The 14,672-nt window shown below is 39.3% G+C and overlaps 1 protein-coding gene across 2 annotated transcripts in view; it reads left to right on the plus strand.

The window, feature by feature from the left end:
- Positions 1–14,672, plus strand: part of CSMD1 (CUB and Sushi multiple domains 1) — a 1,835,848-nt gene that overhangs the window by 1,484,004 nt on the left and 337,172 nt on the right. For both annotated transcript variants that reach the window (XM_044760557.2, XM_070499942.1), the window contains 3 exons: positions 707–823; positions 2,316–2,531; positions 8,802–8,990. In XM_044760557.2, the coding sequence (XP_044616492.1) occupies positions 707–823; positions 2,316–2,531; positions 8,802–8,990 (522 nt within the window). The remainder of the gene's footprint in view (positions 1–706; positions 824–2,315; positions 2,532–8,801; positions 8,991–14,672) is intronic.

The raw sequence follows: 14,672 nt of genomic DNA on the forward strand, positions 1-14,672 counted from the left end.
AATTAGTCAGGGCTCTTTAGAGAAACAGAGCCAATGGGGTGTGTGTTTATAAAGAAAGAAAGAGAACGAGATTTATTAGAAGAAATCGGCTTATGCAATTAGGGGGGCTATCAGGTCCCAAGATCTGCAGGTGGCCAGCTGGAGACCCAGGGGCACGCATGGTGTCAGTTCCAGTCTGAAGTCTGGAAAAATGATGATATTGAGTTTGAAGGCAATCAGGCAAGAGAGGCTCCATCTTATTTGCAGGCAGCTCAGTCTTTTTGTTCTATCCAGGCTCCAACTGATTGGACGAGGCCCTTCCGCATTAGGGAGAGGAATCTGCTTTATTTAGTCTCCCTATTCACATATCAATCTCCTCTAAACATACCTCATAGACCCACCCAGAATAGTGTTTGACCAAATGCCTGGGCACCCTGAGGCCCAATCCAGTTGACACATAAAATTAGCCATCACAGGAGAGTTCTACTTGAACTTCTGTGCCTTAGACTATGTTATTTTTCTAGGGTTTGCACTACTTTGTGTCCACGTGAACTGCCATATTATAATTGCAAGTAAAATGAAGTTTTGTGTTTTTTTTATTTTTATGGAGGTGACATCAGATAAGTTTTTAGTTCTTGGGCAAATTAAATGTCCTTTTAAGACTATTTTGTTCTAGCAATCATTGTGGAACTTTAGTACGATGATACTCTTTTCTTATTATTTTAAGCCCTTTGTGGAGGTTACATCCATAGGAAGAGTGGGACAGTCCTTTCTCCTGGGTTTCCAGATTTTTACCCAAACTCTCTAAACTGTACATGGACCATTGAAGTTTCTCATGGAAAAGGTAAGAATATAGTGTAGATTTCAAATATGCAGAATAATTAGCAAGAGACAAACATAGGAACAAAGGATAAGTTATTAATGTGTGGATGAGTGAGATAACTAATTTCTTCACACACAGTTCAACTGTTAATTTTGACTTTTTATAAGATTTTGGACAAAAAATGGTCTTTAATTTGTTGGCGCTACAAGTAAAAGCAGAGTTCTTGTTTTTCTCTCTATGAGATAACTTAGATTCATCCATTTGAATATAAACTTGAAAATTAGGTGTAATTCTAAGGAAAAGAGGCATACATTAAGTAAAATATGAATATTGATTAAATAAAAGAAATAAGAAATTATCTAAACTCCTCTTTTCCATGATAAATCTATGATAACTTTTTGTACTTGCCTTGTGTTCTAAGTTCATCTAGTATTATTAGACATAATAAGTCATTTATCTTCACATAATCCAGTGATGATTTACGGAGTAGATTTCATTGTCTGTCCTTTACAGTTAAGTACAGTAAATACCAGGAAAATTTGCATTTTGTGCAAGAAATGTAGTTTATAAACATTGAATTTAGGACTGTGCGCTGGATCTTTTTGTATGTGACTACACTTGTCATTTTTAAGGAGATAATTTGGAACTTTGATCACATAAATATTATGTAGACTTTGTCTTTCCTCTTCGAAGTGAACTCAACTTGATATTAAATTGACATATTTTATTACATATGTTGTATTACACTATGCCATCATGAATGCATGTTAAAGAAGTACTTGGTCTTAAAGGAAATTAAGAATAAAGAAGAAACAAATTAGGAGTAGCCAAGTTTTGTAATCTTAAAAATATGCATTTTAATTACAAAAGGACCTAGTCATAGTTAATTTTATTAATTTCGCTATAGAAATTCAGAAATAATACTTTGTGGGTATGGTCAATATGAGAACATATGCATCAGGGGCACATAAAACTGTGATTTCAAGTAAGTCTTCCCTCAGCTGCATAAATTTACGTCCTAGACCTCCAAGCTAAGATTTTCTAAAGGAGGTTTGTTTAATGTAAATGGGAAAGTTATCTGGTCTTTTGTCACTCAGGGACAAAGACTGTCCCTACGAGCCTAGTGACCATTCCTGAATACCGTCCATTGTCAACACCCCCCCATGTTGTACTTATAGATCTATTTCTGCATCTATGTCCCTGTGTCTATGTCTAATCTATATCTATACCTATGCTTTTATGTGTCTCTATGCCTATACTTACCTATCCTCTCTCTACATCTCTACCTACACACACCAGCATTTATTTATTTTTGCTCTTTATCCCTCTTCCTTCTTTCATTTCTAAAGCCCTCTCTGTCTGCCCATTCTCTGTATTTTCCTTTCAAACTTCAAAGTTAGGTTTGTACATTGAGATTATATTTGGTTCAAGACTTCGATGTCTCTAAGCCCAGAAGAAATGATTTTTCAGCAACTGTTAACTCTGCCGATCTCTGTCCCTGCCTGTTTCTCAGGAGTTCAGATGGTCTTTCACACCTTTCACCTTGAGAGCTCCCACGACTATCTGCTGATCACAGAGGATGGGAGCTTCACGGAGCCCGTGGCCAGGCTCACTGGGTCGGTGTTGCCTCATACTATCAAGGCAGGCCTGTTTGGAAACTTCACTGCCCAGCTTCGCTTTATATCAGACTTTTCCATTTCCTACGAGGGCTTCAATATCACATTCTCAGGTATGTTAGTCTCCCCTGCTGATTCTCTTCTGTGGCAATAGTAGTACCACTTGCGCGTGTGAGTGTGTGTGCACGTGTGTGTGTGTGAGATTACAGATAAATGGCCGGTCAACGACACGCATCAGTTGCTTGAAGCAAGATGCAAGGACGTCTGCCTGGCATCCACAAAATGCCACTTTGCCCTACATAATTAGCAAATCCTTATCCCAGAAAAATTGTTAATATCACTACCTTCTCCTGAAAAGCCCTTCTCACTCACTTGTCATCATCAATTCCATCAAAATCTCTGAGGAGACTGTCCTTATTGGGAGACATACTCAGAATCAGCTGTCATCTCATTATTTTGGTTCTTACCTTCAGGAGATGCCAATACTTATATTGAAAACCACTTTTAAGGTAAAAAAAAAAATGCAAACATCCACAATGGAGGATGAGCTTTTTGTTTAGTTTGATGCAACCACATATGGCGACAAAACGATGTTCCAAAATTAAGTAATATTTTTATTTTTAGTTATAATACATAGATAATATTGTGAAGGTTTATGTTATTTTGAACATTATTGGTGTGGGTTAGATTGTTTAATTTGAATGTTCTATGAATGATATTACTATATTTTACAGATGATAAAAAAATTATACAGACTTGAATACTGGTCAAGCATTTGCAAGATAGATTTAATCACATAAACAATGTTTGTTGAGTGTATAATGATCAGGTCTCCTGCAGTATCTCAGATCCACCCCGAGTCAATAGATAGGGAATTACCACTCTAAGATTTCTGATGGATGTAAACAATTGTATTAATTTGCACTTGTGCATATGATGCTTCAGAAAAGAGTTTTTCCACTTCCTTCTTCATAGCCCAGATCTAATATAATTTTCATAAGGCGCTTCCTGAGTCCCATAATCACAGTGATTTCTTTTAAGCTCCCAAAAGTCCCTAATAACATTCAGTGCCACTTAACAGATGCTTTGATACAATTTATATCTCTTGTTCTAAAACTAAAACTCTTGGTAGAAGGTTTTGTGTTCCACCTTTACGTGGGTGGTGGCTCTATCCTTGCATATTTTACATATTAGGAAGTTAATAATTACTAAATATTGCATGATCGTTAACAATATATAAAATGAAATGCTGTCTTTTTTTCAGTTTTGGTAAGGCATAATAGACAAATTGAAATGCTACCTTGAAGAAAAAGATGGCATGGGGATTTTAAGATGCTCTGAACATTTTATCCTCCCTGGGATTTTGACCAATCGTCACTTTACTTAATCTGACAGTGTCGATTTTGCCTAGAATTTCACTGCATTAGGCCAGCATTCAGGACAGGCTCAGACTACTGGAGTTCTTGGAAATTTGCCTTAGTCAGTGGTAATCATGAAATTGGCCGCTTCATATATCAAAGACTTAGATCTTCCTAACACTAATACCTTAACCTCCCTCTCTCTGTATTCTCCCCAGTGGATCTCAGTTAGCACCCCTATGAGAGGGTCAGTCCCTCTGTCTTACGTTCATCACCCTCCAAAATGAATTTAAATGGAACACTCCAAAGAGAGAAAGTGGCAGCGATGCGAATCTTCGGATCTTTTCCAAAGATATTTCTCTTGAACCTGTGCAGTTTCTGTCCGTTTTGCACCACCTGTTTCTTCCTTTTGTCGGTCCCAGCACAGAGGTGACAATAAGTCTTTTGATTACCAAAAATCACAGTGCAACTATGGAGCTTTCTCTTTTCATCAACTCCCTAAACGAGCCAGCAAGCAAGAGGAACAACGAAACACAATTTTCAGGGTCTTGAGAGATCTTTGGGGCAGTTTTAAAATATTTTGAAATGTAAAACTAAAGTGGTAACACTTTTCAAACATGTGGAACAATTCATTCGCACACAACCAGTTGGAAGTGACCCATAGAGCTGGCAGAAGGAATCACGGTCATCTAGACTGTGTCACACACAAGCTCAGCCAGTCTTTTTAAAAATAAAAAAAACACACCTTTGATTGAATGATTGAACAGCCAATTTTAAAGTAAACATGTTATTTCAATATGTTAAAGGAATAATCTCATTTGGAAGGATTTTGCCTTGAAACTGCGCTGCAAACAGTTGTCAGTGACACTAATACAAAGAGTCTGGTTTTTAAGCGTCCAAATAAGTAGCAACTTTATTATGCAAATGAAGGATTTACCCTTCTGGGGACTCTTCTGATGTTTGTATAAAATCGCTATCCCTTTAAGTCTGGCTTTTCTTTTCCCTGTTAGTCCAGTTTATTTCTGTCTTTTTTAGAAGGTTTTATTAAAGCAGCATTTCTTGATTATGTCTCCCAGTCAACAACCCTGCAGATACTAATGGGAATATTGTGAAAAAAGAGCTCCGTGTTCAAATATGTTTAGACAGAGCCCTGCACCTCCCTGCTCGGTCCTGATGTCAATTACTGATTGCAAACCACGTACACCTGGTGCTCCAGGCTTCCTTCCCCACGCTGGCTTTGATTCCTCTTCCTGAATGCCAACTTTCAGTGAATCGTATACTTTCCCTATCATTCTCTTCAAAAGATAAGAGTTGGACAACTCAGTGCCTTTACGTTTGTAGAATTCTCTTCATTCAAAGGCCCTTTCTTTATTCTTCACCAGACAAAACTTACAACCAGGTCTAACATCATCTGTTGCATGCAGCCTTCCCTCTCTTGCCTCAGGAGAATTATTTTTCCTCCTACATTTCCATAACACTGTTTGCATACCAAAACTATGTGTTTTCCAACATTATGTTGTTGTATTTGTCTGCTTCACTATACATGAATATCCAAATGAAGGGACTGTGTCCTCTCCCATTCTTGAATCACTAGTGCCAGGGAAAAAGTGTAGAATACTCATTCTCTTATTGTTATTTATTCTTTCACTCAATGAATATTTGCTGAGCACCTGCAAGATGCCAGCATTATTCTAGACACTGGAGACATAGTGGAGAATAAAAGGAAGGGCGGGTCTTCACAGGGTCGGTAATCCAGTGGGGAGATAGTAAATGGAGGATATTATCAGAAAGAAGAGAACAGATCAGGGGGTTAAGAGACAAGATGCTGATATACAGAGTTTCTAGGGTGGGTCTCTGATAAGCTGACACTTAATTGCAAAGAAGTGAGAGAGAGTAAGCCAGGCAATAGCAGGGAGGGGGTTCTCAGAGGAAGGAAGAGCAGCAGTGGGAGTGTGCCAGCTAGTTTAGGGATAAAGAAGGAGGTCACTGTGGTCAGAGCTCTGTCATGAAAAGTTGAGGTAAGTACCTTGGATGCTAATTTTGAGTGTTATGTGAAGTCATTGGAATAGTCTGAATGGAGATGGACACGATCTGACCTTTTTCAAAGCTCATTCTAGATCATGTAAGATCTTAAAACAAAGACCTAGATGAGAGGCTGTTACACAATAATCCTAGCAGGAGATGATGGAGGCTGAGGCTGTGGTGATGGTGGCATTGAATGTGTGGTATGAAGTACAGAGAGGGGTCAAGATTTTCTGCCTGTGTGAATGGGGATGCTATTTTTCTACCTAGGAAACATTGGAAGTAAAGCAGGTTTGGGAGGAAAAATATAAACTTTGTTTTGTAAATTTTGGGTGTATATCCAAGAGAGGTTGTCAAGAGTATGGGGTTCATGGAAGAGGGTTAAATAAGAGAAAACAAATATTGAAGGTCACCAATAAATAGATGGAATTTAAAGACATGGGACTGGGTAAGCTAGGGAGTGAGTGTAGATACAAAGAGAGAAGAGACTACGTTTAAGCCGGGGCCCAGCATTTTGATGTTGCAACGATGAGGAGGATCTAAATCAGCCGACTGAGAAGATGGGGACAGTGACCTAGAGGATAATGGTACCCAGAAGCTAAGAAAGGAGAACCCTTCGTGGAGGAAGAGAGCGTTTAAGTGTATCAGGACCTACTTAGAGGCTGAGTAAGAGGAGGACTAAGGATTGATCCATGGGTTCACATGTAGAGGTCATGGTGGCTCTGATAAGAGCTGCTTGACTGGAGGGCTTTGGAAGAAAGCCTGGATGGATGGGGTGAAGAATGACTGGGATGAGAAGAGGTGAAAATGGGAGGCATCCCCAACTCTTTCAAAGGTTTGGTGCTAAAGGTAACCAGAAAAATGGGGTGGTGGCTGGGTGATCGTGAGGTCGTGAGAGTGGTTTTTGTTTGTTTGGGTGGTTGATTTGGTTTGGTGTATCTCATTCATAAAATGGACCCTGTAATATGTGCTCATGGGACTAAACCAAGAGAACTGGTGAAGAAAAATAAAGAGGGTAAATTCTAAGAACAAAATCCTTGAGTTGGAGAAAAGACAGAATCCTGAGGGCAATACATTTTTCTTCTGTTAGATGAATAAATGGAAGTGTACACAATGCAAAAGTACACTGTATAATAGTGAGTGAGTGACAATTAAAACAAAAGAATCCTAATATTACTTGACATAGGAGGATAGAACTAATCCACCTAATCTCATGGCATTAGATCAGGCTTCCTATTCCTATAGTCATCTTCCAGAAGACATCATTGGAACTAGGAAATAAAAATATACACTAAGCAAAGAACCATAAGGTTGTGTTGTTTCTCTATGTAGTACAATAAGATTAGTGTAAAGTAATATCATATTATTCTCTTATTTGGCAAGAGTTTTCAATTGTTGTTAAAGAAATGACAGGAAAGATAGGATTTGAATTGAGAGAACGTTAGGAGGAGAGCAACATCTATAAGGTGAGAGATAAAGTTCCCTGGATATTGACATCTTCATTTTAGTGTTTCCTAGAGATTCTCCCACTAGGTTTTCTGCATGATATTTTAATAAATATTTGTTGAATTGAATTAAATGATGGTATCTATTTTTTTTCCCTCAGGTCATACTAAAAATAGGTCAACTTAATCAGCATATTTCCAGAGGGGCCAGATTAGTTTGATATGTTACAAATCCAGAGTAGCTGTTTTGCCTACATGAAAAACAGGACAAAGACAATATAGAAAGCATGGACTTTAGATGCTGACCAATATGTTAAGTGATATGAAAGGAATATTTGGAAAGAGAGTCTGTTTGTTGTGGGGTTGAGAGGCCAGTGACTAAGCTAGTGGATGGTGGAAACAGAAAAGAGGTATTAGACATGAAAAATACTGATGGGGAAAAAGGAAGAGTTGGGCTTAATATATTCATTGAGAATATTGAATCCAAAATTTAGAGTTAGAACTTGAAAGATGATAGTTGGAAATGAGAAAATGGAGACAACATTTTTTAGAAAGATTAGCTTAGTTTTCCCACAACAATGTAGAAAACTGTCTTCGACTCCCCCACTCATTGCAACAATGCTCCCCTTTAACTGCCTCTTTATCTTCTTTAAAGCGCTTCCCACCACTCTAATCCCTAACTGTCTTTCCTTAGGCACGTGGCCCACTGTTTGATCCTATTTGTCTAAACACTGGGCCTTATGGAATGAAGAGACACAGGCAGTGAGAGGGAGAAAACTCAACAAGTCAGCACTCCTCATACTCTCTAACTTCCCAGTGACAAAAACACAGACTGAATGATGGGCCACAAGACCAACGACAATCAGAATGGCATTGCACCTGTGTACCGAGACTTGAAAGAATAGGGCAAATACAAAATGTTGTTATGAGTCCTGATGTTTTGGATATTAATGCCAAAATGCAGCAATATACCAGGCGTTATTCCTTCTTTGTAAACTCGACCTAGCACTTTCTTCCTGAGTAATTAACAGAAATTTCTAATAGTTTACAGACTATTTTCCATTACATTTCTATAAAGCCTGGGTTATAGATTGAAATTAGGAAAACATTTTGCTTTTCCATATAGAGGTATATTTTAAAGGTGAAATTGCTTACAAAAACCTTTCCACCAACATAAGGCTTGTATACCCTTTCATTTTATTTTGCATGTCTTTGTTGTCTTAAAGCACCTTTGCACCTTTGAGAGGAGGGAAGTAACTGACCTTAGCAATTAGAAATATCAGTAAAATAATTTCATACTGTTCAAGTGACAGTTTTGAAGTGGATCGTCTTATTTAATATGTTATATGCCTATTTTTGAAAATATTCATAATTCATGACATTTGTCATGAGAGAGCTCATAGTACAAAGGAAAGCAATCCACATGACAGTTACAGCAGAGTTTGGAAATATATATATAGGTCTGTCTTTTTAATAGTAGCACTGTCTTATTCTTGCTAAGTAATTTTTGAGTGTTTACCCAAGTTCCCGCAATCTGCTGTGTCTCTTCGTGTCTCAGAATACGACCTGGAACCATGCGATGATCCCGGCGTCCCTGCCTTCAGCCGCAGAATCGGATTTCATTTTGGAGTTGGGGACTCGCTGACCTTCTCCTGCTTCCCGGGGTACCGCTTAGAAGGTGCAACCAAGCTTACGTGCCTGGGTGGGGGCCGTCGTGTGTGGAGTGCACCTCTGCCAAGGTGTGTGGGTAGGTGGTCACACGCTTTCATTTCATTCATCCAGTGGGGACAGGGCACGGTGCGGTCAGGACACAGCGCCAAGCTTGGCAAGGAGGGCGGGCAGGAGTCTGGGGTGCTGGACAGCGACCCGGAGGGGTGGATGTGAACAGCTCTGGGTTTAGTTATCTCATCTGCAAAGTCAGCCCCTTCCAGCTCTAAAATTTTATGACTGATGAAAAGAGTGAAACTAAAGCATATGTCAAGCATATTTATGAAGGAAAAAATATATACACATAGATATAAGTCATCTGGAGCAAAAAGAAAAATAATAGCTAGAAGCCACACTGAATTAACACAATCTTTGACAACTATATTGGTGAAAACCAGTGAGTCCTCCTTGGTACAATGATGGTAACAATTTAGAAGAGTAGTTTTATTCTTTTCAGTTTAACCCTTTGATTGGATCACTGTGGCATACTTCTGCAAAGTGGCCATTGTTGAAATTTGAGTGCTGAATTAGCTCTTTCAGTGTGTTCTGGAGGAATTCAAGAGGTCATTCTGGAGAGTAAGAGGAATCTTAATTAGGTACTCTGAAATGAGGTGCTATGCTAACATGGTGGAATTAGGATGCCGATTATTGTAAATCTGAGGACTGTGCTATTATCAGGAATTTAGCTTAGAATTGTGAAGGCTTGCATAGTTTAAAAATGGAACTTTGCCTACACATCTAGAGGGTCTGGTCATTCTGCCACTCAGTCATGTTGCTCAGCACGTGAGGGCTTTGCAATCTGTTCTCTCAAGTTACGGAAAACTGCCTAACATCCTTGCATCTGATATTTGTCTACATTAACCATCCTCTGCCTCAGTTGTGAGTTCTCTGGGTCCCTCGGGAGTCAGTAACAATGTTCCACATTGATCTTACCAGTTGATAAAGCAGAGGCGGGTGGGGAAGTTGTGAAAGTAAGATTTCATGACCTATAAAACTACTGAATCGTTAACGTAGTAACACCAGATTTTTTTTCCGTGGTGCAGAATCTCTTCAATTATCCGCATTATTTAGAAACATTATACCACTGTCTCAGGAAAAAAAGGTACAGTATTTTGTAGATGATCTTAGAGTTTCTAGAGTGCTCAGAACCCGTATTCCTCAGGTTGGAAATTACTGAATGAGAGAGTTTAAGATCCAGAAGAAACTCCCAACCCAATGAAATCAAAACCTTGTTCCACAGACGTAACATTAAGTAGTCGATTGATTAGAATGTTCCCTTTGCTGTTATTCTATTTTATCTAGATTCATTATCTTTATACCGTTATTCTTGTTATTTGGACTTTTACACTGTTCCCTAAAATATCAAATGAGAAGTACCTGGGACTGAAATAATAGTTAACGTTTCTTGAGCCCTCGTCTGGACCAGGCGCTGCTCTGAGCTCTTTACGTGTATTAACCTGTTTAATCCCCGAGACATCCCCGGAAAGTAAGCACTGTTATTGTCAGTTCCGTTTTACAGATGGGAACACTAGGACACAGAGAATCTGAGACCTTTGCCCATGGTCACACAGTCAGCAAGATTCAAATGTAGGCATCTGAGACGCTGTCCCCATCGCGCTGTGCCGTGAGAGCCCACGGGCCGTGCGTGCGCCCTTTCTGCTTTTTTGCCTGCTGTGTCCTGATGTCCCTTCCAGTCCATCTGGCTCCACTAAAACCCGCCACGTGACCCATGTGGCCTCTGGGAGGTGTTCTTATTTCTCCCTTTCTCTCTTTCTCCCCGTCTAGTTAATGGCTAGTTCTGAAGATTCTGCCTTCCACACATAGTCACGTCAGCCTCCCCTGTCCATCCTCTCTGCCCAGCCTGGTGAAGGCTCTCTCACCTTCGTGTCCTGAAGATTCCAGGACAGACCCCCCACCGGGTGCCGCAGCTCCTGGAGTGATCTACCCAAATTCAAACCCCATCCATCCGTCCTCCTTAAGAGCAGCTCTTCATTCTCTCCCCGTGACATTTAAGACAAACTCTCCCTTGACTCTCTCACGAGGCCCTTCACCCACTGACTCTCCAAATGCTGCCCGGCTCACACGTGTATCCATGCTCGAGCACAGAAAGCCTGCGCAGGTCCCAAATCATCATGGTTCTTGTACCTGTGAGCCCTTCTCCATGCTGCTCCATCAGCGAGCAGTGCACACCCCTCTTTTCTGTCGGGCTGCCTCATCTCATGTGTTCCCTTTCTCTAGCCCCTTACCCCACTGTCCCAAGAGGGAGCCTCACACTATGGCCACTCCGTTAGCCTTGTCTTCACTTTTTCTGCCTCCCTCAGTAGGCTGGCCTTTCCTTTACAGTGGGGGCCATCTTATCCCAAAACTCCAGCTCTGTGCCTTATGCAAGAGATGATGGTCAAGCAAACAGAGATTACTTCCCTCAGAAGCTTCTCTCTTGACCTCAAAATTTGATTCATTAATACTCCCTGCCTATCTTCCTTCCTTTAAAATCACAGAAATAAGAATGATCCATCCATGGCCGAAACTTGCAAGTCCATTCCAAAGGTGATAGGTGACACTGGGATAATGTTGGCTGAATGATAAGCATGCTATTTTATCTTTCCCTGATAAACATGTGATCTTAAATAGAATTTCTAGTGAACACCTGACCTGAGAATGATTTTCCTCTTTATCAGGTCACTCACACATGAAAGAGAAATAATTTTTATTTGCATTCATTCATTTTAGGATTATTTCTACCTAATTACTTATTTAGGATACTGGAAATAATATCATTAAGCACTCTCGTGATGCATAACCCCAGTAGAAATGAGCAAGCCCCTTCTTGTGCCACCTTTTGCCTGCCTTATATGTGTATCATTCAATATTTTCTATCTGAAAGTTAAAGAATAAAGTAGGCAAACTAGTTTAAGTAAAAATGAAGGTTTACTGGCAATGTGACTGAACAGTCCTTAAGTTGGTATGGCTTCAGGTGAGGTTTGATCAAGGATTCAACCTTGAGATCAGAGAACTGATACCTCATCATCTCTCTGTTTGGCCAAACTGGGTGTTGGCTTTATCCTCAGGCTTCACATGCCCATGAGGAAGCTCCAGGCAGCTCCCTGCCCTCCTCGCTGGGCTGCCACAGACCAGGCTCTTGTATCATCACATATAGTGTAGTAATCCCAACGTCAAGTTGCCCAGTGGATACAGCCTTCCCAAGATGGCTTCTGTGCATGGCCTGGACTTCCTCGGATTGGCCCAGATAGAGTCACATGCCTGTTCCTGACAAATCGCTATGGCCAGGACAGTTCTGGTTGGCTTAGGATATTTAAATGCCAGTCTGAACAGCTGTTGACTAATTAGGAAAAGTGCATATTTTGGGATATTTGTGATCTTTGAGAAATTTTGTGATATCTCAGGGATAAGAAGCAGGGGCAGAGTTAGAAAGCAGATATGATGGAGAAGAGTGTCTCCTAGAATTCCCTAATCTAATATTGCATCTGTGAATGTACACACAATTCTGAACATCCAATTTTCTCAGTATATTATAAGCCTGTATGTTTACATAAGAATAATTACTAAATATTATCTGATAAAGGAAATTTTCAAAAAATCAGAGGCCAACTTGGCGGCGTAGTGGTTGAATTCATGTGCTCCATTTCAGTGGCCTAGAGTTCGAGGGTTCAGATCTTAGGTGTGGATCTATACACTGCTCATCAACAATGCTGTGGAGGAGTCCGATATACAAAATAGAGGAAGATGGGCACAGATGTTAGCTCAGGGACAATCTTCCTCAAGCAAAAAGAGGAAGATTGGTAACAGATGTTAGCTCAGCACCAATCTTCCTCACCAAAAAAAAAAAAAAACAAACAAACAGTGAAAACAAGTTCCCTCTTGTTGAATATCTCCATTAATTCTATTTACTGGACAAAGTATAATGTCCTTGGATGAAATAAAATAAGAAAGAATCCCACACTACTATCCTCAATTATTTAATGGATTATAAATATTTCAGAGAGGCATAGTAGAACAAGATATCCTGCCTGTATTTTGATAAAGTAAATTGACCCTTGAGTCGTTTGGCCAATTCCATTTAAACATTATTTTCTTAGGCCAGCCAGTCTGTTGTTGCCATTTATCTTTTAATTCTAATTTTTAATTCTTTAATTCTAATTTTAATTAAAAATAAGAACATTATATGCAATTGTTAGATATTCTTTGTGAGAAAAAATGGAATTGCACAGTTTAAATAATATAGATTTCATATAGAGAGAGAGAGAGGTCGACTGATTTGTTCTAGCAACGAAAGCAAACTTGGTTTAAAATAGAAATAAAATAGACTTCCGTCATTCTTTCAGTATCAGTTTTCTATTTCTGTGCTTTTAAAATAAAGCTTCCGGAGCATATGCATATGTTAATTCATGTAAATTAGTGCGTTCTGAATTTCACAATGTTCTCAAAGGCCCCAGAACAATTTCCACGTGAGGTTAAACGTCCCTCTGTGATGTGAGGCATCGCACACCCTCGATATTATTTAGGTGGACAAGTTTCTTCATTACTGACCTGAATCTAGTTTAGTGTGTTAAACAGGCAGATTGAGACATTATATATTTTCAACTATCTTACAATCAAATAAATAATAAATTAATATCTTCAATAAAATATTTATTAATATTGAATCTTTATCAATTCTTATAGATCATACGGTTAATGCTCTGGGTCTTGGACCTCCAGCCTCTGCGACCCTGAGAAACAGGTGTCTGTGGGTTAAGACCCGCTCAGGGGCGGTTCCTTCTGTCAGCCTGAGCTGACAGTGAGTTTCACAGGTCGGCGCTTTTGTACAGAAGAATTAACTGAAAAATCAATGCGCTCCTTTCTACCAAGCTAATTTAATTTTAATTAGTTTAGTTCCATTACAAAACTCTAAATGACGATTCAATTTTAATTACGATTTCAGGAGGCTCTTTATAAGAAGAGCAAATGATTCATATTAAGGAAAATTATATTCATTCATCCTAAAGTAATTTTAAACGGATTACTGAAAGAACTTAAACTTGATACATTTAATTGCTCTAGTAATGGAGATTTACAATGGATGTCTTAAATCAAGTTCAAAGAATTTCAGAAATTTTGGTGACTTAAATTTTATAATTTTCGGAGCACGTGCTTTTCCTTTCAGAGTCTTGTTTTCCTCGATTATTTCCTACGGGAGACAGTGCCAGGGTTTAATGCACCTCTCTATCTCTTTGACGCATTTTAGTTCTCTCATTTGAAAACCATGTTGCATCCATCTTTGGACACTAGTCAATCTAATCAGGAGCAAATTTAAGTCAGAAAGATGTGTCTCAAAATCGCATACCAATGGGCAATTTGATGATGTCTCGCAGAACTTGGTGTGAAATGTTAACCTAACATTCACCAGGTGTGTTTCCCAAAACAGCTTCACCTTCCTACCCTTCCGGGGTCATGAGTTTACATGCATTCTTCATGTGTTGTTTAATCCCTGTAAAGATAATTAATTATCGATATTGTATATTAACAACAAGGTGTAGTTATCACATGTTCCAATCAATGCCAGGCTGCCGGGGGTTCACGTCGGAGTTCTGCTACCCCTTCCTGTATGAGCTGGAGCAGGTTAATTAACCTTACTGCGCCTCGGTTTCCTCATTTGCAAAATAGGATTAATATTGATGCCGAGCCCATGGAATTGCTGTTTATTTAATGACATAATATTTAT

The sequence above is a fragment of the Equus asinus genome, chromosome 27 (genome assembly GCF_041296235.1).
Source record: "Equus asinus isolate D_3611 breed Donkey chromosome 27, EquAss-T2T_v2, whole genome shotgun sequence".
NCBI classification, from domain to species: Eukaryota; Metazoa; Chordata; class Mammalia; order Perissodactyla; family Equidae; genus Equus; species Equus asinus.